At 46.4% G+C, this 17,652-nt stretch overlaps 1 protein-coding gene across 1 annotated transcript; it reads left to right on the top strand.

The window, feature by feature from the left end:
• Window positions 1-15,225, top strand: GSG1L2 (GSG1 like 2). Its single transcript, XM_037028197.1, has 5 exons — window positions 1-310; window positions 10,193-10,240; window positions 11,296-11,448; window positions 13,182-13,293; window positions 14,619-15,225. The coding sequence occupies exons 1-5, from the start codon at window positions 1-3 to the stop codon at window positions 14,875-14,877; spliced, it is 882 nt and encodes a 293-aa protein (XP_036884092.1). The 3' UTR covers window positions 14,878-15,225.
• Window positions 15,226-17,652: the final 2,427 nt, after the last annotated feature.

Here is a 17,652-nt window from a genome sequence, read left to right on the forward strand (position 1 = left end):
ATGGACAGGGCCCGGTGGCAGCAGGCGCTGGCCCTCCTCCCCATCTGCCTCTCCCTGGCCTTCTCCCTCATGGCCCTGGGCAGCAGCCACTGGTGTGAGGGGACCCGGAGGGTGGCCAAGACACCATGTCGGGACCACGCAGGAGGACCGCACTGCATCCATTTCAGCAGGGGGAGCGGCGACGGCAGAACAGACAACAAAAGCCAGGCTGTCCAGTACATTTGGGAGATGGGGGACGACAAGTTCATCCGACGCAGGTTCCACGCGGGGCTCTGGCAGTCTTGTGAGGAGAGCCCGGACGGCGGCGCAGGTGAGGGTGGCCCACAGGTTAGGGGTGGCGGGCGCTCTGGGGCAGGTCGCCTCGCTGTGTCCTTGCGCGGGTCCCCGTGCCTCTCCCAGCCTCTGTTTTCTCATCTATAAAATAGGAACAGTAGCAGTATAGAGATTAAATGACCCGATTCACACAGTATCAATATTTATTAAACTGCATCCCTGCACTTTTAAGGGGTCCAGGAGCGGAAGGTTCTCTTAGAAAACAGAACTTCCACGCCATCCATGGAAAAGGGACCTTTTTGCAGAGCACCTACTAGAAGCAAAGCCCTTAACAAGTTAGGCCTTTATCTGTGTCTCTCTCTGAAAAAAACAGCAAAGTAAAATTTATTTCCTCAGCTCAGAAATGAGGAAACTGAGGCTTGGAGAGTTTTATCCCGCATAACTGCCAAGCCCCTTCCCTTCCCCACCACATTACTCAGCCCTGACTCATCAACATCTTTTGAACTTCTGTGAGTCTGACAGATTAGCAGTGAGGGAAATAGTGAAGGAAGAGCAGTGAGAAGACAGAAAGGAAGGATGAGTATTTGGAGCACATACGTTCAACAGAGTGTTTTTACCACATAAAGAGCTGAGAGGGCCCTGGCTGGTGTAGCTCAGTGGATTGAGTGCGGCCTGCGAACCACACGATCGCGGTTCGATTCCCAGTCAGGGCACATGCCTGGGTTGCAGGCCAGTTCCCAGCAGGGGACTCACCAGAGGCAACCACACATTGATATTTCTCTCCTTCTCTCCTTCCCTTCCTCTCTAAATATTAAAAAAAAGAGACAGCCTGAGAGGGTGGGAAATGGGAAATGGACTCCTCAGTGCAGGCAGCAGGGCTGCAAACTCAAGGCCCAGCTGGGGGACAGGATGCTCGTCCCTTCCAGGGGCAAAGGCACGCCCTCCAGGCGGAATGGAGCCGACCTCCCATCCCACATCTCTCTTGCCTCGGCTGCCTCTTCTTTTCTCATACTCACAGCAATGCTTGTTTACCCCTGAGATCTAAGGAAAAGGCGACAGGAGGGGACTGCCTGAGATGCTATTCCTGCCCCACCCCTGCCCATGTCTCTCCACTCTCATGACAGACTCAGGAGGCTCCAACCCCGCATTCTGCAAGGTCTCCAAGGCAGTCTCAGACGTTCGGTTTGGAAACGCAGGCAGGCAAATTGTTTGGGAACTTACACTCCCTTTCCAAGTGCCCACCTGAGGACAGCCCATTTCTATTTCCATAGCTACATGGGACATCATGCCAGTTATCAGACTTGTGGGTGACTGTAGGTGCACACCACAGTCACGGTGACTGGCCCTGGGATTCCGACTCAACAGGTCTTGGATGGGATCTAAAAGTCTGCATTCCTTTAAAAAGAATTTAACCAAGGTAACATTTATACATAGATAATCAAATCATTTTTTAAAGATTTTACTTATTTATCTTTAGAGGGGAAGGGAAGGAGAGAGGGAGAGAAATATCAATGTATGGTTGCCTCTTGTGTGTCCTCTGCTTAGAACTGGCCTGCAACCCAGGCATGTGCCCTGACTGGGAATCAAATCGCGATCCTTTGGCTCACAGGCCCTCACTCAATCCACTGAGCTACACCAGCCAGGGCTAAATCATTTTGAAAGCTTATAACAAGAACGAAGATTCCCCTGCTCCTTCCTATTCCATAACCTAGTCCCGACTCTCAGGCAAAACCACATTTGGCTTAGTCGTTTCCTCTGGGAGTTGTCTCTATGTTTACAAAGACATTGCTGTCTTCATGTTAGACATTCTCTCTTGACTTGTTGTAACTGATAAACCTCTGACGCCACCACATCCCATGCCTGCTCTGCCATCCTCCTAATATCGTCATATCGATGCTTCATTTCAATCAATAAATCAGCTATTTATTTAGACTATATAAATATTGCTCTTAACAAAGTCAAGGAGGTACTACCATCCCATTACATTTCTTATACAGCTTATTTGAATTCCCCAGAACTTCTAATTGCCTTTTCTTTTCCCATCCTCATAGCATTGTTATTATTCCCCTCAGCTCTCTTTTCTCTCTGGTGTTCTCTGTATTTCTGCTGAGCTCCCCCACTCCCCGGGTACAGCAAACCCTCTGGAAAGGGGGAACCTGCTGTAGTGTGGCACAAACTCACTAAAAGCTATCTCCACAGAAGCCACAGGACTAGGAGAATGAGGAAAGGTGAGTGGACCACAGTGGTGAGAACTGAGATAAAACTAAAACAAGGAAAAATATGATAATAGTTACAACAAAGAAGCACATATGATATGGGAGTAGAAAGGAGGAAGAAGTTATTTCCAGCTTCTTTGGGGAAGCTTTCAGGAGGGAGGCAGCCACTCTGCAGGCCTCAAAGCAGAAGGGCGATTTTAGTAGGAGGAGGTTGGGCATGCAGACATCCAGGCAGACAGCCGAGTGAGCAAAGGTCTGAGGCGGGACAGCCCAGGTGTTGGTGTCAGAACACAACGCAGGGCAGAGGAGGAAGGTTCATCACAGAACTTGACTCACATGGCTCTTCAATGTCACCTTAGGCAGCTTCTCCTCCCCTGGAGCATAAGGTCATGATTGCTCCAGGACAAGGAACTGCATGGAACAACATCCCTAGAATGGAAAAGCCTAACAGGAGGAAACTAGAAGCATTACTATTTGTCATGTCAAAGAGACAAGACCATGGTAGAGCCTGAACCGGTGAACAAGAGTTAGAAAATGAGGTGGATGAGAACTGTTTCCCCAGTGACAAGGGGACTGACTGGGAGAAAGGACTTGTCATGGGCTGGGCCTGAGGAAAGGGTGGGGCTGGAAACTTTATCTCTCCGGCCATAGCAAAACTCTGAGATTCAGGGAGGACCAGACTCCACTGCAAACTATCTATTGGCTTGTGGCATGGGCCTGAGATACTTACACGAACACTACGCAGATTGGTGATCAATTGTCCCTGGGAAGAAAGCACAGTGAGGGTCTGTGTAAGGATCTCTCAGGCTTCTTCCACCAGAGGCATGAGTCCCCTTGGTGCTTCTGTCCAGCCACCGAGTGCTGACCACACACACTGCCTTCTCGTGGATCTCACCACACACGGTGGGGGGCGGGGGTTGCGCACTGGCACGCTGTCAGTTGGAGCACATGCTGCAGTCCAAGGAGGGCTGACGCTCTCAGTGATTCTTGGACAAAGCCAAGTAGAAACAAAGAATGTACCAACCCCTTCCTGATTTATGTGCACTTTATATGCTTGAGATCAAGCCAGAAGAAGACTTTAACAAGTGCCTTGCTGGGTTTACTCAAAGGTTACTCTGCAGAGGTGCTGGTTGAGATAGTCTTTGTAAAATTAAACAGAGTTTCAATAGCCAAACAAATTTGGAAAATGTCACCTATTACATTTTCTTCTTGGAAATTCACAGTGTTCATTAGTGCCTTAAAATATCTGAGAAGTCCTTCAATAAAGAAACCTGTTTACTGACACATTTCCCAGTATTTCCTGCAAAAAAATCTGTTTAAAATAAGGATTAATATTTTTGGAGACCTGTGTTCAGTTGCACACTCTGGAAAAATGATCTAGAACAACCGACTCATTTTTCTGATGGTGAACCTAGAGTTAGAAATGCCCCGCTGAAGACTATACAGCCAGACACCGATGAGCTCCACGTGTATCTCAAATTTCCTAACTCTTAGCCAGACTTTACCTGGTACCCCACCATCCCCAAAACTTAACTGAAGGGCAAGTCATTGTCTTAAAGTTATCAACAAACCAGTTTGTGTCCATCAGTCTGAAAAGCCTCCACTCACATTTTCATATGGTTCCTAACATAATGCGAGCAGGTCAACTGGGATCTCTAAAGAGTATCATCATTTCAGTAAGGAGGAGGACAGGACACCTGACCCCTCAGGAGAATATTATCACCTTCATGTGTTACAAGATACGCCTCAAGCAAGATATTTAGAATTACGTTTTTACCACACACTGACTAAAATAACAGCAAACACATGGAGGATAAAACACAAGGTATTCATCAGAGGTTGCAAGTAAATGCTTACAGGAGGTGGTAACGAAAGGGAATGGAGCAAGGCTGGCAGGGAATGCCAAATGGCCTTGGAATCTCCTCCTCCCCCGCCTTGCTCAGCTCAGCCTTCTCAGGGCCTCTGCTGCCAGGGGAAGGCAGGCACCTCAAGTTCCTCAAGAGCTCTTCCAGGGTCTGGGGGATGTTGCGCAGAGAGCCTGTATGCCGCTGAGTGCTGCGGGGCTCCAGCAGGAAGTTCCTCCACACAACCCTCTGCTACTTTGTCTAATTGATCCCAAGTGCCGGGTGATGTGGAGGGGCGTGGGAAGGCACCAGGCAGAGCTTTAGAGGGAGGGTCAGAAGGTGTGAAGGGCGCCAGGGAGCCCTGGCAGGAAGAACTCTGCCCTGAGGAGGGTGTGCCTGGGGGCTCCCGGGATATTTTTCCTTGAATTTCTCGGTCTCTGACCCCTAAGAGAGGACCCACCTTGGGACTCTGTGTCTGAAGTGCTTTTTCAAGACAGCCTCTGCACAGGTCACCTGGAAGAGCACTGCACTTCCTCCCTAATGCCTGACATGCCTCAAAGGGAGACAGCACCTTTGAGTTCGCCTCCTGAAACAGACACTCGGAATGAAGAGTCCTGGTTGAGGCAGCACTTAGACAAAACGTCCTTTTCCTTAGGCTAATGAATTAGTCAGTGAAATGTGTTGATTTCAGATTCTAGGTTGCCCTTCCAAACTCAAAGAGTTTCAGGGCAGAGGAGCCTGGGCACCCCATAGAGGGTGGGATTAAAAACAAATGAGGCGGGACAGAGACAACCTTCAGGGACTTGGGCACCTTCTGCTGGGCTGGCTGGCGGGCTGCACCACCTGACCAGCCAAGCACTGTCAGGCTGCGCAGCACCCGCCACTCTGGCTTCACAGGATTTACAAAGATTTTGCTTTTTAATCCTGCTGGCTTTATTCAAAAGGAACACCGCCTCTGGGGATTGCTAGGAATCAAGGGGTCACTATGGTCTGACTGTCTGGGCCCAGGCTAACCTCACCCTTCTAAGCTATTGTAAATTCTCTTTATCTCCTTGCCTAACCATCACATTTTCTTTGCCCTGCACCTGGCTCTATACCTGGCCTCTGCGTTAGTGCTATGAGAAAAGGCAGCCTCTTCCAAAGACCAGACAGACCCTTAATTGTCTGTGCTCTCTGGGTCTCAGGTGGGAAAACTCAGTTTCAGTTCCTGGTTCCACCAACCTGCTTGAGCCTGGCCATCAAATTGCAATACATGGATGTTTGTACTTGCCTCAACCAATAATTAGACACAAAAACAAGTGTAAAGCAGTTCATAAAATACAGGGTCCAGCAGAAGTAATGCCTGCTTGAGTGTGGTTGGTAGGGTAACAATTTGGGTATAATAATTTATAGTTTTAATTTGAACATTTCACCTAAATGCCATATGGTATGCTTGAGTGTGATATTGTTATGTTACAGAATTACATGCTTACAATTTTATAATAAAAGATTTTGTAATAAAAAGGCAGGTATTATTTGTGCTGGACCCTGTACTTTTGTATTGGAGGACTTTTATTGCACCCATTTTGCAGATGAAGAAAGCAAGGCTCAGAAAGGTCAAGAAACTTCCTGTAATTGCTGACTGTGGCAGAACCAGGCACAAGAGCCAGGCCTTTTGAATGTAGATGCTGTGTTCCATCCTGTGTCCGTCTGTTGTTCTCACTGCAGTCCTGACCTTGGGCTGTAAAGAGGATCTGATGAGGTGCCACGAGGAAAGGGCCACCTTGGCCCCGTGAGACAGAGAGAGCAGGGCTGAGGGCTGAGATTTCCCCAATGCTGTGGGGACCTCCTGGTAAAACTGAGGGACAAGGACAAATTTTTATTATTAGGATCACAATACAGCCACTGGTGCCCAAATCAGAAAATCAACCAGGAAACACGTCCAATCACATCAATCTGAAGTACACTGAAATAAAAAGCTGCGAGGCCCTGTGGCTGAAGATTAGCCCTGACCGTGGTCTCAGCCCCGAGCATGCACACACCCTCCTTCGGCCCATTTGTTGGGACAGTTATGTGACAAATGAATTCCTGTTGCACACGCAAGTCAGAAAACATCCCAGCAGAGCAGCCCAGCCAAATGGCTACATCGCAAACCCAGGCATTGTTCTTCTTCTTCCTACCACCCAGCAGAGGGGCAATACGGGAACTCAAAGGTATGGGCCCAGTTTTAGGAAGAGGAGCCGGCAAGTCTTCAGGTTTACAACCTTAAGGAGATATTGCTGGTTTGGATCCAGACTACCTCAATAAAGTAGATATCGAAATGAAGCGAGTCACATGAATTTTTTTGGTCTCCCACTGCATATAAATTTTATGTTTATGCTATAATGTAGTGTATTAAATGTGTGATCGCATTTGTCTTTAAAAATAATGTATATACCAGTTAAATTACTTTTTGCTAAATAATGCTAATGATCTGAGCCTTCAGCAGGCTGTCATCATTTTGCTGGTAGAGGGTCTTACCTTCAATGTGTAAAAATCACAATATCTGAAGAGCTCAATAAAACAAAGCACAATAGAACAAGGTATGCCTGTGCTTGCCCAATAGAACTCATTCTATTCCAAAAAGGTTTAAGTGCATATTGACTGTGAGAGAATCTTTCCTGTCTATCTCAGTTAATTAGCAAAGCAAAGCACATGCAGGGACTACTGAACCAATTTTAGACACCGAAGCCATTCCTTTGAAGAGTTGATGATCTATGCCCCTTAGCTTTTGCAACTTGATTCATTTTAGCTGCTACCAGCCCAGCCTGGGAGCAGCCCCTAGTGTCTCAAGCCTCTTTGCCTCCGTGGCACCGTCCCTGCTGTCTGCTGGATTGTGTTCCATCCGTGATGTGGACAGCGTTGGGCTGCACTCCTGTAGACCCGAGCTCCAATGCTGAGACAGCCTCTGCCTGTTTGTTTTGTACCAGCCATTTTGCCTCTGAGGTCTCTGGATGGGCTCCTCTAAACCGGGCAGGGAAAAACCAGGTGATTTTCCAGGCTCCTCCCATGCTATAGCCTGCGGTTCAGTGTGGGGCTGACATATGCATGAAGAAAAAGTAGGGTTCCCATCTGGGACAGGACCCCACAGGGTGAGTTCCTGAAGTCTCCATTCTCCCTCTGTCACTCACCCCGGAACAAGGATTTGGTTACATCTATACACCAAGCGGACATTCATGGACTGAGCTCTTTCAAAGGCACTGTAGATCTAACGTAGTGGCGCAAGCTTTGCCAGCCAGCATGTGCAACCGACAGTGACAAACCCAAAGCACACCTCCCTGGTGCACAGAACAAGTCTGGTGGTGGCCTCTGCTCAGCACTTGGTGTGTGCACAGTAAATCCTCCCTTTCCTTTCATACTCCAGAAAGCATGATGGAATGCAAGTAACTGGGTCACTGAGTAACAAAGATAGTTCTGAATCTGTTCAAATTCATTTAAAAAATCATTACGGACTTCCGCCAAGATGGAGGCATAGGGGGAAACACTGTGCCTTTTCCCACAACCAAGTTTGAATACAGCAAAGGTTTGGAGAACAAAGACACAGCCAAAGAACAGAAAATTGAATTATACGGAAGTCCGACAACAATGAACCTTTCAACAATGAACCTTTCAACCGGGACAGTAAGAGGGGCGGAGCCAGCAGCGGAGCAGGGTCGGGTGGGAAAGATCCCCCGACCTAGGGCGCAGGCAGCTCGGACCCAGTCAGGGTGTGGGGCAGACTGACCTCGGTCGCACATTTGTGCACAGTGAGACGGAAGGCGCAGGCCCCAGCGGGCCAACCCAGTGGTGGAGGGCTGATGGCAGTGGCACATTCACTTGTGGGGAGACAAAGCGCTCGGCCCGTGGCGGTGGCAGCTGCGGCACCTGTGGCAGGGAGGCAGCAGACAAGACGCCAGTGTTCCTCTTTGACCCTGCCCCCACATACAGCGTCACAACCCAGCAACTGAGTTGCCCTGCTCTGGTGAACACCTAGGGCTCTGATCCTGATACAAACAGTTCAAAAGATGGCTCAGGAAGAACTCAAAGCCCCAGAGCCAATAACTCTAAGCGACCAGGAAATAGCCAGCCTCTCAGATGCACAATTCAAAACACTGGTGATCAGGATGCTCACAGAACTGGTTGATTATAGTCACAAATTAGAGGAGCATATGAAGGCTAAACTAATTGAAATGAAGGGAGATGCACAGGAAACCAATAGCGATGGAAAGGAAACTGGGACTCAAATCAATGGAATGGACCAGAAGGAAGAACAAAACATCCAACCAGAAAAGAATGAAGAAATGAGAATTCAAAAAAATGAGGAGAGGCTTAGGAACCTTCAGGACATCTTTAAACGTTCCAACATCCGAATTATAGGGGTACCAGAAGAGGGAAAGAAACAGCCATGAGTGGAAAACTTATTTGAACAAATAATAAAGGAGAACTTCCCCAGTCTGGCAAAGGACATAGACTTCCAGGAAATCCAGGAAGCTCAGAGAGTCCCAAAGAAGTTGGACCCAAGAAGGAACACACCAAGGCACATCATAATTACATTAGCCAAGATTAAAATGAAGGAGAGAATCCTAGAAGCAGCAAGAGATAAGGGGACAGTCACCTACAAAGGAGTACCCATCAGACTGTCAGCGGATTTCTCAAAAGAGACCTTACAGGCAAGAAGGGGCTGGAAAGAAGTATTCCAAGTCATGAAATCCAAAGACCTACAGCCAAGATTGCTTTATCCAGCAAAACTTTCATTTAGAATGGAAGGACAGATAAAGTGCTTCTCAGATAAGGTCAAGTTCAAGGAGTTCATCATCACCAAGCCCTTATTATATGAAATGCTAAAGGGACTTATATAAGAAAAAGAAGATGAAAAATATGAACAGTGAAAGGACAGCAAACTCACAGTTATTAACAACCACACCTAAAACAAAAGCAAACCAAGAGGACAGCTAGATCAGGAGTGGAACCATGGAAATGAAGAACACATGGAGGGTTAGCAATAGGGGAATGGGAGGAGGAGAAGGGGGGAGAAGGTACAGAAAATAGCATAGACAGTAGGTAGAAAATAGATAGGGGGGAGGGCAAGAATAGTAGGGGAAATATAGAATCTAAAGAACTTGAGACACATGGTTATAAACTAAGGGGAGGAGAATGGTGGGGGAGGGAGTGTGCGGGGGGGAGGAGAATGAAGGGGGGGAATAGAACAACTGTAATGGTATAATCAATAAAATATATATAAAAAATCATTACTAGCTTTGTTCCTTTCCCTCTAACCAGGAACAAATTATTTGAGACTTGTATCCTAATGAATGCTGTTTCAGAAGCTGAGTACCACTGGTCTAAGGCTGGCAGAATCAGTTCAGACAAGCTAAGTTCTGCTGCAGTAACCAACAACCTCAAATACCAGTGACTGAAACCGGCAAACTCATTTGTAGCTCATTCTATATATACTTTTCAGGTTGACAAGGAATGACTCCTCACTGTAGCCATTCAGGGACACAGGCTGATGGAGAATCTATCTGGACATGTGCTTCTGTGATCACAGAGTTAAGGGAGTGAAAAACCATGTGGACAACACACTGGCTTGGCAAGCTTCTGACCAGAAATGATCCACTTCACTTCTCTCCCAATTCACTGACCACAGAAAGTCACATGGCCAACCCTGGCTTTACTAGGGCAAGACTGTATCATGTTCCCACAGGAAGGAGCACTACATGTCTGTGAACCATAAACCAGACTGCCACATTCCCCAATCCTTGTTCAAAATGACCTGGGATACACTCAAGGAGCTGGGAACACAGTTTGCCCCTGACTGTCAAGGTTTACCCTACTTGTGAATATACTTTTCTTATCTTCCAGGTGAAAGGTGCAGGAGTTTCCAGAGTATAATACCCGCTGAAGAACAAGGTGACTACCTTATTCATCTTCTGTCCACGAGCTCTGCACAATTTGGACAATTTGTATTATTTTTGTTGGGGTAGGGGAAAGATGAGAGAGTTATTGATAGTTTGGAGTGGTTTTTTTTCCATTAACTGAGTCCAAAAGCTAGAACCACTGGCTCTGTCTTCATTTGCCCTGTAGTGGAACATGAAAAACCAACTTTGTTAAATGTTAAAGAACCAGCTTTGCCAGGTGGGGCTGAAGGAGAAGCCTAGACCTGGAGCATTTGCCGCTTTCCGTGGTGTAAATACTCCCACCATGGCCAATTTCAAGCTGTCGATGCAAGGTAAACACGGAGCTGGGAAGAAATGAGCTCTGGCAGGTCACTGCCTGTAGCACTTTTTCTTCTCTATAGCATGCATCCAATTTATATTTGCTTTCTTAGTATCTGTTTACCCAGCTGGAGTACAGGCATGGATCACTTCTGTTCCATTCATTGCTGGGTCCTCAGGACCTAACTTGCCTTCCAGGAGGCCTTTTACAAACGTTAGTTTTTCTTTTTGTCCTTTCATTCTACTCCCCTCCACATCCAGCACAGTTCCTTGAAGCTACAAGTGAGATCCCCTCAGAGAGTAAATAACTGGCTCACACAAAAACAAGTGAGGCTTTGGCATCTGAAATCAGGGCTCTTAAAACTAGCAGACTCCTCTGCCCCTGTGTAAGTTTGTCTAGCTTCGGCTTTAAAAGATAATGTATCCTGGTGAAATCAAAACAATATATTAATTCTGAAACTGAGGAATGGAGACCCTAGTATCTCTCTCATGTACTCATGTCAGAGTTTTGCTTTAGTTCTTTTATTTTTTTCTTCTTCCTAGCAAAGGATACCCTTTACAAACTCTTCTTTCAAGTCCTAGGAGCCCCTTTCACTACCAGATTCCCAAGATTCAATCAGGTAGCTGTGGTTTTCACCCCATGGCATTTGTTTATTTTTTGTTTTAGAAGTGAACTAATTCTAAGGATCAAATACCCTAATTCTGCTGAATTCCAAGTCCCAGGACCTCTGACTTGCCTATGTTTTGCAGGTGTGTTGTGGCTGTCCATCGGGGCCGAGGCCCTGAATACACTCCTGATGTTGACAAGCGCCATCCTTCTGGGCTCCAGAGTGAGTTACAGCAGCACTGGGTCCCACTGGTTCCAGGTGGATGCCGCTGTAGCCGTCCTCATGGTGCTCGCAGGTACCACCCCGGTGTCACTCTGGCAGACACTCTGCCTGACCCCGAGGGAGCCGCGAAGCTTTGGGCTGGCTCTTTCCTGCTGGTGGCAGGTTCAGCAGGATAGCTGGTCCACTGCAAAAGCCACTGAGTTCATTAATCCCCTGAGGGGAAGCGATGAGGCTTTGGGTAACTGATGAAAAGAAAGGGAAGAAGCATAGACAGTGAATAAATTCATCAGTGTGTTTCATCACAACCCCAGGAAGGAAGGACACAGCCTCTGAGGCACAAGGCGCCTAATTTAGTGCGGTGGTTAGGCGGGAGTCTGGGGAGAAATCCTGCCCGGGTTCGGCCCTGTGCTACTTAATGGCTATATGGTCCTGAGCAAGTTACCTGACTTCTCTAAGCTAGGTATCTCAAAAGGTGATGACTAAATAAGAATATGCCTAGTATATAGTAAGTACTCAATAAATGGTAGCCTGGTAAAAATTACTATCCACGTTTAGTATAAATATCCCATGAGAATAAAGAACTCCTTATGGGGCCTTACTTCTGTGTTCTCCAAACAACTTTTAGAGCAACTTAATTTGGTCCCCAGATGAGCTTATTACCAAGAAAAGAACCCAGAGCAACGGCAGAGCAAAGCTCTGTAAAGTTAATAGGCATCAGTCAGTCCAGTGGGGAGATCCCTTCTGGGCTTAGTAACTATAACACATTTTTTCCAAGTCTTATCATCAGTGAACAGGATGATAAAATCCAATTTCTGAATTTTCATAGGCAAGAGCCAGGCTGTGGACTCTTGGTGGCTCCCTGCCAGGTTCTGGCATTCCCCCAAGGTCCTTCAAGGTCATGAGTAGGCCTCCTTCTGGATGTCTCCTTCAGTTTCAGCTGCATGAAAGAGATGTCTGGTAGCATGTTTAAGGATTAATAAGTTCAGGTACATCATAAGAACTTTAGACATTTCTATTAATACATAAATAATTGCCACCGCCAGTTAAAACCCATTTCTATTTGGACCCCATTTGGCCACTGCCCATCCTACATTTATTAAGTTAAAACATATTTGTAATTAGAGTCCCTGAAAAAGAAAGATAAAACAGTGAAAGGGCTAATATTTAAAAGTAAAATTCAAGGAAAGGTTCTTGAACGAAAGGCCAAAATGTATATAGAGAAAGTCCCCTTCAAATACCTGGAAAAATTGGCACTGCGCCTCCAAGTCCTACACACATCCTCCTAAACTATCAGAGAAAAAAACTCGTCTGGGTCTCCATGCACAAAGACCAAGTCACTTACAAAGGGAAGAACCTCACGTTGGCAACTGACTTCAGTCCCCTCTGATCATTGCCATGTGAATCTAGTGTAGTCAGAACATACTCAGATTTTCGGGTCAAGTACCCTAGTTCTTAAGTGTCAGCGAACAACCCACATTAAAAACATTACACGACAGAATCCTGTAAGGGGTGGCTTCAGGCCAAAGGCAGCTCAAGAACTGCCTCCTCCTTTGTGCTGGGAAAGAGGCTGCAACATGGGGACCCAGGGGTGTGACAAGATGGAAAGAGGTGGTCATGGGGGAAATGACAGGGAAAAGGGACATACACCACTGCATAGACCAGTGACGGTAAGAAATGAGTGCACCTGTGAGATGTGACGGCTGCTCGGAAGGGGGCAAGGAGGATGCTAGTGGGCTCCTTATATCCAGCTCATGCCAGGCGGAGAAACTGCCCCCCAACTGTGGCTCGCCTCACTGTCCCGTGCAGGGCTCCTGGGCATGGTGGCCCACGTGATGTACACAACCATTTTTCAAATCGCTGTGAGCCTTGGGCCAGAAGACTGGAGGCCTCAGACATGGAGTTATGGCTGGTCATACTGGTGAGTTGTCCAGGGTGCCCAAGTTCTGAGGCACCAGCAAGAATGCAGGCGGGTTTTGTAGGGCCGCTGCCCTTGGTCACAGCCCTGCCGCCCGCTGTTCTTGCAACTGCATTAGTTTATTAGCCCCTCTGTAGCCCAGTCCCCTCATCTGTGAATTGGGGACACCTGTCTCACATGTTTTCATAGATCTAAAGAGATCATGTTTCTGAAATATTTGGCATAGACTAAAATCCCCAAGAAAGGAGATTAGTGTCATTATATTCTTAAACACAGCTGAGGGGATAAAGTCCTGTGCTATAACTCCTAATAAATAGTTTAATGGTGGGAGACCCAGTCACTCTTTCTAATGGAAAGATGAGGCCATGACATTGAGCTTGTGTCTCTAACACAAAGACTCGGCCATGTTGTACACGACCACAGGGTGCTCTTCAATGTGGACCTCCAAACCATAGCTTCATCTTACAAATAAATATATGTACCCACACTTCCATTTTCATCCTGTGTAACAACCTTCTGTGTTACTTTCCTCCTTGTAACATAAATAACACAGTCAAGGCTCACACCCCCATGACACTATGCCAGGGCTTGGTGAACATGCCTGTGTTACTGTTACCCACCAGCTGGATTGTCAATGTCATATATAAGGATGACTGGAAGCTCCAAAGAGGACTTAGAACTTACCTACTTGTGGACTTTTGTTTTAGGTGTTTGTGTATGAAGTCATCTATTTCACTTGAGAATTCAAGCCCATGAAAACATACACAAATGTCAGTTTATAGAGGCTCTTTCTCAGCAACCACTCTGCTGGGGCCTATGAAAGATGCAAAGTGCAGACCATCATCTCAGAAGCAATAGGCTTCCAGAGGGCAGAGGTGTAGAAAGAACAATGCCCTCTGCCGGTGCCCTGGGTTAGAGCAACAACAACAGCTACAAAATGCACCATATGCAGCAGATGCTGCGCTGAGTGCTTCCCACCATTAACTCACTGAATTCCCCACAACCACCCTATGGGCTGTGTTCCTGTTGTCCTAGTTTTGCAAATGAGAAACTGATACAGAGAGGTGAAGTCAGCCACTTATGGCTGCACAGTTAATGAGAGATGGATGCAAAGCCCCAGTGCACCTGAGCACTATGCCTCCAGAATTCACTCCCTGAGCCACGAACCTACAACACCACATTGTCTGGGCTCTGACACTGGTCATCCAAAATCCAGGTCCAAATTGGGCAGAGCTGGGAGCTGGACTGTCACCAGACTGACCCCCAGTAGGAAGCCCTGTAACCTAGGCCCAGGTCCTTTCCTAACTAACTATGCCTTTTATTGACAGCCTCGCCTGGGGCTCTTTTGCCCTCTGCATGGCTGTGTCGGTCATGGCCATGAGCCGATACTCAGCAGCCCACCTGGAACACACAGAGGAGCAGAGGGTGCAGAAAGGCAGTCGGCACTCTCAACACCATGGCCCGGAACCCACGGCCCTGGAAGCGGTCTGGGAAACAGAAGCTGCTCGCGGCCTTGCGGGGCAAGCACTCGTGACTTTCTCTGAGCACCTGCCACCAGGTGCCCCAGTTAGGGGGTCCATGTGCTAGCCAGTGCTGGTGGCTGCCGGATCTGCACAGGCAGACAAGCCAGGCTCTGATGTCCACAGTAAAACCCTCTGGGGTGGACTTCCGAAGGTTGAGTCCAGGTAAAGTTCCCACTCACTATCTCATCCTTCATTAAACCCCTTGGCTTCAGCCTCTCAGTCCAGTATCTTTAAGTGAGAGAATGCTCACACACCCAGTCAGTCATGGACTCTCCAGTTTAAGTGAACATCTCAAGCTTTCCTGATAGTGAGTTTAGTGAGAGTTACAAAGAGAGAGGGAGCATGTGCACAGTAAGAGGAAGAGAAGCCGCCCTGACCATTGTGGCTCAGTTGGTTGGATGTAATCCCACAAAGTGAAAGGTCACCAGTTCGATTCCCAGTCAGAGCACATGCCTAGGTTGTAGGTTCAGTCCTTGGTCAGGGCATATACGAGAGACAACCAGTTGGTGTATCTCTCTCACATCGACGTTTCTTTCCCTCTCTTTCTCCCTCCCTATCCCACTTCTCTAAAAACAAATAAATAAAACAAAATAAAAAGAGGATTGTAACATGTGTTGCCCACACAGGTTTCTTGACAGAGGAGTCCAGAATTTATTTTCCTTAACTGACATAAGTTGATTGTATGTATAAGTATACCATACTTTCTTTTTAATTGTAATTGAAAAGACATGAATTTAAAAATAAGCTTTTTGTTATTTTTAAAAACATTTTTGCCCTCCTTGGGTGGCTCAGTTGGTTGGAGTGGCAAACCATTCACCAAAAGCTTGCCAGTTTGATTCCCAGTCAGGGCCCATACCTACGCTGCAGGTTCGATCCCTAGTTGGAGAGTGTACGGGAGACAACCAATCAATGTTTCTCTCTCACACTGATGTCTCTCTCTATCTCTCTCTCTGCCAAATCAATAGATATATCCTCAGTTGAGAACTTTAAAAATAATAAATAAATAAATAAAAATATTTTTTCTTCTAAATTTTCCAATTTCTACCTATAGTAAAATCAGTTTGCAAGGTAATTGAAAGGTAAAACAAAACAAGAATAGTCAAATGCAATGACATCTTATCTCAATCAAGTGGAACAAATGTTCAAATTGTTGCGTTTAACTTGCCCATCACTTTTGCTTCTAAAAATAGACGATGCTAATCGTGCCAGTCTTGTCTGAAGCAGTGAGTACTGCATGTTCCCTACTGTGTTCCATTACAACATTGTATAAATTATCTTATACTTTAAGTTAACGTTTTATTGAGCCCATAGGTTGTTAGACACATAATTGGGTGGGGGAGTGGACTGCCAAATTCTGTAACACTAAATATGCTCAGATTCATTTAAAAATTATTTATGTGTTTAGTGAATACATAATTTATTTTTAAAAAACCTGAATAAAACCATTAAATAAAATCACTCAATCTTCTTATGCTGAACTGTAACTTTTATACTGTCATTGAATAAGAGGAAAATCCAGTGAATTAGTCATGCCCGGGCTACAGCCAAGCACCTGCCTAACAGCTGAAGGTCCCATAGAATTTTGTGTTTTGTCAAATGAAGCTTATTGGAAGATACAGAAAATTGAATTTTCCAGAATAAGCCCAATACAGAAAGCATACTGGGGTCCCCCCAGCCCGGACCACCTCTTCATTTAGAGCAGAAGGGTTTGCCGCCCCGGCCTCTGTCTCCCCCAGGTGCAAACTCTGTCCTGTGACTCATCTCCCCTGTGTGCCTGTGCAGGAGACCCTGTACCACTCTCACAACATCCACTCAGAGTCTGATCTTAGCGAGAAGGACATGCCCTGGAAATGTCTCCAAATGGACCCTCACTCAATTCTTTCCCCAAAATAAATTGTATCTGCGGAAATCGCAGCTGAAGACCCCAAGGAGGAAGTGAACGTTCTGACGCCATGTGAGGGCAGCTGACATCCTTGGACGGTGCAGGCGGCACCCCAAGAAAGGAGCCTGTGGCCAGCTCACGCTAGGGCCAGGCAGGGGCTCAACTCGAAACCCATGCTGTGCTATGTCCTCTGGGCTCCAAGGCACTTTTAAAGCTTTTAAATGTCGACTTTATTAAAGTTTAGCAAATGTAGAGAAAAGGTACATTCCTGAGAGTATAGCCTAATGAATTTCAAACAGTGAGTGTAGCCACGTAACCACACCCAGTTCTAGAAACAGGACCAGCACCCCCCATTTCCATCAGTCTGTGCTGTAACACAGACCCAGGTGGGTCTTAACTCCATGGTATATTAAGATTATTTATTTATATATCTGCTCCCCTCTTACAAATTGTCAAGTATTTCTCTATGAACGGCAAGAACTAGAAAGTATTAAAAAGAAAGTATGGTAGAGGCAAGAACTCTTCTCTGTACCTCCCAGCATATAGAACAATGGTTGGTAAATAGAAACTTCACACACACATACATGGGCATATCTGGAAGTATGTATATGTGTTTATATATAATCTATCAAATGAGTATAAACATATGCTACCAAGTAGACTTTTTAAAGCATTTTGTGGGAAGTAATAGGGCTTATAATCAAGAGCATAGATGCTGGGGCCAGGCTGCCTAAATATAACTCCTAGCTCCTCATCTTGACCTTGGGCAAGTCCCTGGTCTCTCTACACCTCCGTTTTCTCCTATATCAACTGAGAGAACAATCCTATCTACTTGAGGGATTGTGAGGACTAAGTGTGTTGGTACATGGGGAGATCTTAGAACAATGCCTGCAATTTATCACAACGGGAGGATTAACTGCTAGTATCTGCCATGTGCAAAGCACTGTGGAGGTCCCA

Source organism: Sturnira hondurensis, unplaced genomic scaffold (assembly GCF_014824575.4).
Source record: "Sturnira hondurensis isolate 20B ecotype Veracruz unplaced genomic scaffold, ASM1482457v3 Scaffold0019835, whole genome shotgun sequence".
Taxonomy (NCBI): domain Eukaryota; kingdom Metazoa; phylum Chordata; class Mammalia; order Chiroptera; family Phyllostomidae; genus Sturnira; species Sturnira hondurensis.